The 8,470-nt window shown below is 36.8% G+C and overlaps 1 protein-coding gene across 3 annotated transcripts in view; it reads left to right on the top strand.

Moving 5' to 3' along the window:
* The first annotated feature begins 5,400 nt into the window (after positions 1 to 5,400).
* LOC117406813 (sodium-driven chloride bicarbonate exchanger-like) overlaps positions 5,401 to 8,470 on the top strand; it is a 56,947-nt gene continuing 53,877 nt past the window's right edge. For all 3 annotated transcript variants that reach the window (XM_059032311.1, XM_034011163.3, XM_059032313.1), the window contains exon 1: positions 5,401 to 5,645. In XM_059032311.1, the coding sequence (XP_058888294.1) occupies positions 5,598 to 5,645 (48 nt within the window). In that variant the 5' untranslated portion in view covers positions 5,401 to 5,597. The remainder of the gene's footprint in view (positions 5,646 to 8,470) is intronic.

Here is an 8,470-nt window from a genome sequence, read left to right as displayed (position 1 = left end):
GCTGGCACTGACTGAATCAAGTCTTCTTTATTATATCGTCTCTGTAAGCATTTGTTTTGAATGTACATCTATGACCAAATGTTTTGCATCACCTAGAATTTTAGGATTGAGACATATATATATATATATATATATATATATATATATATATATATATATATATATATATATATATATTATATTTATAAGAACCTAATTTTGATATTTTATTTAACATCATGTAATCAAAGAAATTACAAAATTATATTGAAAAAGTCTACAAGAAGCCATAATAGTAGTACAGTCATATTAGATTTCGAAATGTGACATTTTTGTCAGTTTTCCTTAAGTATATGGAAAACTACAAAGCGTAATTCAATATGTTAACGTAACCTGGAATTAAGCTCAACTGTGTCAAAAAGGCATCCTCACGAGTGTTATCCACCAAGGAACTGTGTGAGCTCTGCACTATAGTTATTTTTGGGGTGCTAGTTGTTGTGCAATTACTTTAATTAAAGGTAACAACAACAAATCAATACATTTTTTTAATATCTGTATTTGCACATTTTGAAAAAAGAGAACTATGAATTTATGACAAGTCCCCCTTTGACTTGAAGTCACAGAATAACATTCAGCTATTTTTCTGTGTTGCTGTAATTCCTCTTTGAAGCACAAGAGAGCAGTGTCATACTAGACTGTTCAACACAGACATTTTGTATTGCATTGCATTTCATTATAAAGGACTGTTAAGTATTTCCACATTGGAAAATGCATATTGATGTGAAATACTGTTGGGGTACCACTGCATACTGAATACTGTTGGGGTACCACTGCATACTGAATACTGTTGGGGTACCACTGCATACTGAATACTGTTGGGGTACCACTGCATACTGAATACTGTTGGGGTACCACTGTAATACCTCTTTTCCACTGTAAAGAGTGCATACCTATTTGCAGACCACAGAATTACCAGCTGAATCAACTAAAATGAATTGGAAATATTTCACACTGGTACTGATTCTAATAGAGCAGCAAACTGGTCCTGATATGGTACCATAGACTTTAATGGATTAATATTATTGATTCATGCTATTCATACTATTGATATTGTCCCAGAGTACACTGTAGGTTAATATGGATGTTAAAAAAGCAGTGTCCATAATTATTTCCCCTCTGTGTGTACATGGTCTCCAAAAGCATATAAGGACTGGTATAAGCAAAATGACAAAATTAGATACATAGCATTGTCTTTTCGTTAAATTATTCTGATTAAGCACATTATGACAATCAACATGTTTGTATTATAATATAAAATGTATATAATTTTAAATATCTAATCAGATAGGTAATAATTATAATAATTAAGCATCTTGCCCCACTTACACTGCACATATCTTATATAAGAAGCACTTCAAGGAATAATGAGTAAAACAAATTGGTATCTAAGTGGGTCACGAGTCTCTCTCGCTGTATTCATCACCACAGCCTCTTTTTCATGCATGGTCAATAGAAAATGAACACAGTCTGCAGACTTGGACAAACCTGGAGACTCAATGAAAAGCTCTGTAGAAATGGATGTATTTAATATATTAGGGTCAGAGGCCATAGGATTACTTCATGTTAATAAATCTTGGGTCTCTGTTTATGAGGGTCCAGGAATTGGGTTTTTAATACTATTTGGGCTGTCATCAAAATCAACACGTTCTACATGGAATTTTCACACTGTTATATTCAAGGACATCTGTACCTGCGTATGCATGTGAATTCATTTGATGCATTTCCATGATCGATAATGCAACTGAAATACCAAAGCAAAAGGAAAAGTAAAGGATATATAAATTCAAATTCTGTGTTGTACGTCTGTATAAGATCTATATATTCTGTAACATGTGTAACAAGGAAGTTATATTACAGTAGGAGAAATGATTATGAAGATACAGAGAATAATCACAACTGGATGAGAAATTGTCAAGATACTGTGTTTCTAATAATGTGTCCTTACCCAATGATCTTGAGAGACAATGCAACAGAACTACAATGACAATGGTGGCTGTTACAATGGCACAAGACACTGGTAGATCTATGTGTTACAATGGTATGAACCAGTACTCACTGGTATTCCATAACAGTACCATGAAATGTATTTTACTTAAACTCCATTTCAATTGAACTTTCCCCCAAACAAACCTGTATACTGAAATTGTCAAACACACATGCAGAAGTTATTTCAAAACATTTTAAAAAATATACCTGCATTCTTTGGTGAGTTATGTTAGTGAGACAGAATTTCAGCACAGAATGCTCTTTCGCTTCAATGCCTAAATTATTACTTATAGGTTTATTGTAAAGCCTGAGGCCTTGAAAAACATTTTTAGTACATTTAGTACTTTAGAAAGGTCTCTCACTGACTAATGCATCAATTAATAATGCTTTAATAATCCTTTATTTCAGATAAAGAGGGTTAGAAACATAATGTTTTTTTTTTTTGCAGTATTATATATAAATAAGATTTAGAAAATGCCTAGCAGGGAGAGGAAAGCTTGAAATAGCAAATCACTTACCATGATTTAAAATACTGGTTAGAGAGCTGGATAAATCCAGGAAGCTACAGACAATTAAAGAATCAACCACTTGAGTCTGGTTGTTATGACAACAGACCCTTAAATCAACATTAGAGGACAAAAGAACCATCTTAGGCTAGGATAGATGCAGAATTCTTTGTTAATGCATTATAGTTTCCATAGTCAGTCTCATTCACTCCTATTTCTGTTTAGGGTGCATTGTTTAACAGTGGTTCTGGAGGAATACAACATTGTATTTTCTCGCCTACTCAGATTCCACTCTTCATTTGACGCATTTTATGTGCTGTACTAACTACCAAATATCATCCAACAAATAGCATCCTCTTTTATTAATATATAATCTCCTAAATATAATTTATGAGGGACAATTAAGGAATTCAATTTTAATCTATATATTAAAACAAATATTGTTATAATGAAAACAATTATTTTACAGTATTATGTGAGTGTATAGGATTTCTTTTTCACAAAGACATATCATGATCATTAGAACATGTGCTCAGTGTTCCCCTTCAATGGCAAGAAATCCCAAATCATTAGCTACGAATCATAGTCCCACTTCATCTGTACTCTGACCTCTCTTGCTTATGACTGCTTCGCCATCAGCAGCTCATAAATGTATTGCATTTTGCCTAAATCTGCAATGCATTAAATGCAAAGTGGGAACTGCACTATTCCTCTCATAACCATACATTTTAGATAAGGAATGCATTATGCTATAAGAAGAAACAGTGTTCATAATATATATATATATATATATTTATGGTTTCTAGTGTTATAATATAACAAGGTTGATAGGCCTTTACAAAATAGACGACTTTTACAAAACACTTTATTAACAAAAGTTCAACTGAAGAAATTGGCTTTTTCCCGGATCTAATTTACATGTGCTTTGCATGTGTTGTATGAGAAACAGTACAAGCAGAGCACAGTTGCACAGCATAATGACTCCAAGAAAGAAGCTGACAGTGTTGAATAGTGACAGGCTGCCACATTGCTGGCAAAAGTACTTGACAGATGTCTGTGGCAACTGGTCTCTTCATTGCTGGTAATGTTTTGCAGTAAAGGAAGCACATGGTATATGGACGATCCCAATGCTCCTGAAGATCCTGGATCATCACTGCTCGTAGTCCAAACTAACTGGTGCACTGGTATCCAAGCCTTCTGTACACAGGAATTCAATGACAGATCAGCAACGCCAGCCTGTTTATTTACAGTAAAGGGGGTTCATTCAATGAGATTTCATGGCTGAGGAGCTGCTGATAAGCCTTTCCTCATTGCAGGGAATGTGTCTCTCCGTCTATCATGGTGTACTGATCAGAAACACTGAGTCTGTACGTGTGGAAACTGTGTTATTCCTTTCTAGTCAGACAGACACATCAGAGCATTACGTCAACCAGGAAAATGGTGTAATTCAGACTGCCAAGGAATTGGGTGGACTCAAAATGGAGCTGTTCAAAACCTCAAGTTGAATCACTCTTTGACATCTTTACATTTCTTTTTAATTTGAATAAATAACTCATAATTGATAGCTGGTTCCACAGACCCCGATTAGCACTAATCTTGCACTACCTAATGTTACCCCCGAGTAAAGTGGTCCAAGATTAATGCTAATCCTGGTCTGTGAAACCAGACCTAAGTGTTTAGATATTAGTGAATATAACAGGAACTGAGGGGTGTTGCCATGGAGTAGAAATGATTTAAAATGTGAGTCATTGGGTTTTTACATTTATTGCAGCCAAAGATAGGCAAAGAAATGTGTAGGATGTAATATGAAAATATGGAATCAATTATTTTCTTTTTGTTTTTGTCTTTGGGGTGATTCTATTGGACATAAACAGAACACAGCAGATCCTTATATTTGCTCTCTACTCACAACTGATCTTGAGCATGCCCATTGTGTCCAGGGTTATCTTTTTGGAAAGTAACTTTTGATGCTAAAAGAGTTAACACATGGAAAGGGTTAACTCATCTACAGAGGTGTTTTTCAATACTAAGTGGTCTAGCTGGTGGACTAAAACTGCTGCTTTTTAAGATGGCTTTATTACTGTTATTCTTTAAAGCTAAAATACTGTATGTATTGAAGACTTCACTTGTTTTAATAAAATATGTATGACGATAATCCAGAACCTGAATGCATTGGCAAACAACCAAAAACAAGAGACATGTTATCCAGGGAGCCAGAGAGTGACATGAAGCCATTAATGAAGAAATGTAGGGCACAGTATTAATATCTAAACATCTAATCTGTAGTATCACAGCCTTTCATAAAAACGTTTTTTTACCAGTACTCCCTATCAACAGTATGTAAGTAAAATGCTTTAAAAATGTTGTTTTTAATGTACTGCATTTACATTAATTTACATTCCATGCTGTCACCATGTGCAATATTAACATTCTAGGCACATAACACTGCAACTGCGCTTGATAGAAATCATACGTTTGACTGCATGTGAGAAAGTAACATGTGACAGTAGGTCTGTGTGGTGCATGATGGTATTCATACAGCACAATTGTCCATAGAGGAATTTCAGTTGCTCTCTTTTTGTCCAAGCTGTATATATATATATATATATATGTGTGTGTGTGTGATATTATTTTACATATAATACTGTATTAATGTTTAACTATTAGGGATTTCTAATTTTTTAAAATTCAGTTGTGTTTATATTTATAATAGTTATTTATACATTCTCCAGTATACTCAGTTGAGGTGCATCATGCGCTGGGTGTTATACATACTAATTGAGGGGTTGATCCTGATAAGAGAAAGCATTTATTATCCTGCAGCTACCAAGCTTAGCAATACATCCATTCTGTTCCAAGCCACGGTGCTTAGACGAGGAGAGTAGTGTCATGATGTGTGCGGTGGGCAGGCTTTCGGTGTCTGTATGACATGTGACTGAAGCGAGTTGGTGTGTGTGGAATTGCCTTTTTCTGCAGACACCTGATATACGAATAATAAAAAGACAACCCGTATTAGATACAGACATACAGCAATAAAGATTAACAGGGCACAGATATTTATGAAACATGGACATAAAAGACCAAGGAGCACAAATGGAGCCTTTACTCCCCACGGTAAGGATTTTTATATTAGCACTACTGCACCGTTTGTGTACAACTTCTGCGATGCGTGTTTCTTGCCTAGTCTTTGTGCTGTGAGGAAATTTAAGACGCAGTATTCAGTTGCTGTGTGGATGGATTTTTTTTTTGCATCTCTTCCTGAAATGCAACGTGACATGGGGTATTTTTATTAAGTCTGTATGTTTTTAATATACACGACAAAAGAAAAAAGAAAAGAGAAATGCAATATTTGCAGAAGTAATGCCGCTTATGTCACTTGCATGTAATTATTATTGTTTCTTATCTCAGACCGACATCACTCGTGTGTGATTTACAACGCTGCACTATTTAATTATAGCCAAACATTGTGAAAAAATAAATAACAAAATAAATAAAAATAAATGTTTGTATTCTTATGTTTGGACAATAAATGTGTAAAATGAATTTACATGCACTATAAAATGCATGTGTGTTAAATTGATGCAGTGTGTGAGACGAAGAAACGATAAATCACTTGAATAACATTTAACACAAACTGCGTTGTCATTTTACACAAAATGTAATTGAAAGGAACGCATTCTGTTTTCATTATATTAATCTTTTTGAGTGTGTATTGACGCATCTGTTAAATACATGTTACTGTAAAAATTAAAATAACAAATAAAAAGGCTACAATATAGCAAACCAAAGGAGCATCAACATTTAAATTTGGTAGTTTATTATTATTTTCTTTAGAGTTACATATAAACTAAGATTATCTTAATCAATAATGGAGGCGATTTATATTGTAACTAAAAGGTCTAAAATTCCATTGCATGTACTTGTCGTGATATATTAGGTTCCTGATCCTGTTGTATCCCTGTTTTAACTGTAGAAAATTGCACCTGCTCTGATAATAAACGGGATTCTTGTTGAAAAATCCAGCAATGACCAGCAGTGGTCAGATGTGGCGGTTTGCTGGTTTCCAGCTGGCAGTGCTGGTTCAGTAGTCTTTGCTCCGGTTGAGGAGCTGGTTAAGATGAGCAGGAGCAGGTTGCCATTAACAGGGACATTGTACATTTCTTTATTAGAGAATTTACTGTAATTAAAGTTGGGTTACGGATGTAACCCTGGTTCCTTGAAAGAGAAGACGACCAACAACCAATACCTTTGTAATTTGCCTGCCACAGGTCATGTATTTACTGAGCATTTTATGTCAGAGCTGCCGATAGCCCCCTCTGGGGAGTGACGTCCTCGGTCCCGCCTACTGAGGGATTAAGTAGTCACTCTGCAGAGATCACTTTCTCTTTTGCATCGAATGCGAGTGATGCGACCTTGCAAGATTTGTTGGTCATCTTCTCTTTCAGGGAACCAGAGTTACATCCATAACCTAACATTTCCTTTCAATTCGAAGACGACCAATAACCAATAATTTTGGGAAAGTATACCAAAGCCATCGCGAGGGAGCATGAGCAGAAACAGCAGACGAGGGATGTCTCGCTATCGCCAAACTAATGTTTGTGGTGTGAGCGTGCAACCTCAAGGACCCTTGTGCCTAATGAAGGCATAGAGGGATCTACCACATTAAGTCGGTAGAACCTGGTGAATGTATGCGGAGTAGCCCAGCTAGCTGCAGTACAAATATCAGTCAATGAAGCTCCTGATAAGGCCCATGATGTAGCTACTCCTCTGGTGGAATGTGCGGCCACCTGCCCAGGTGGGCGTAGGCCAGCATTAGTATATGCAGTCGAAACTGTGTCCACAATCCAGTGGGACAGTCGCTGCTTTGAGAGGGCTTGACCCAGGGTCCTTTCACCATGACAGACAAAGAGCTTGTCAAACTGGTGCAGCACTCTCGTCCTATCCACATAACATCTCAATGCCCGAACTGGGCAGAGGAAATTCAATCTTCGATCCTCCTCCAAAGAAAAAGGAGGGGGATGGAAAGCCTCTAGTTCCACTGACTGATTCAGGTGGAAAGCTGTAATCACTTTAGGGAGGAAAGCAGGGTTTGTCCAAAATGTGCATACAGGAACTCAATAACCCACTTGGCGGAGGTGATAGCTAATAAAAAGGCAGTCTTCAGAGGGAGATATTTCAACTCTATGGAATGTACAGGCTCAAACGGGGCCTTGGTGAGAGCCTCCAATACCACGTCTAGACTCCACTCGGGGAGGACGTCCTTTCCTTGCGGGCGGCCCCGGTTATTAGGTGCCGCGGAAGCCTTAGGTCGCCACGCAGCACAGTGGGGATCGGAACCGTCCCGGTCACAGTCTGTGTCACGGGTGGATGCCAGCGTCTCATCCTCTGAGTAACTACTTAATCCCTCGGTAGGCAGGATCGAGGACGTCACTCCCCGGAGGGGCCTATCGGCAGCTCTGACATAAAATGCTCAGTAAATACCTGACCTGTGGCAGGCATATCCCAAAAGTACTGGTTGTTGGTCGTCTTTAAATTGAAAGGGAACTGTACTGTATTGTTCAGCTAATATATATATATATATATATATATATATATATATATATATATATATATATATATATATATATATATATATATATATTGCTACCCAGAGACTCGTCACACAGGCTCGCTTGGTTTCTTTTCCCTTCCAAGTCACGACTCAACACACAGAATTTGAAAGAATAAGCGCTGATGTGCACTTTTAATTATGCAAAATAAATAAAAACAAAACAAACACCTAGCTGTGATCGAGCACTAACTATCACACATTGGAACCTATCTATTAAGTCGGACAGCTAAGCTGTTTACCGGCATAAAATGGAACCAAACAAACACAATTTTCAGACAACACGAAAAGGCTTTTCACTTTACCTTTTTTCATTACGGTTGAAAACACC

Source organism: Acipenser ruthenus, chromosome 10 (genome assembly GCF_902713425.1).
Source record: "Acipenser ruthenus chromosome 10, fAciRut3.2 maternal haplotype, whole genome shotgun sequence".
NCBI classification, from domain to species: Eukaryota; Metazoa; Chordata; class Actinopteri; order Acipenseriformes; family Acipenseridae; genus Acipenser; species Acipenser ruthenus.
Note: the sequence above shows the minus strand (reverse complement) of the source record. Positions and strands in the feature narration are given on the sequence as shown.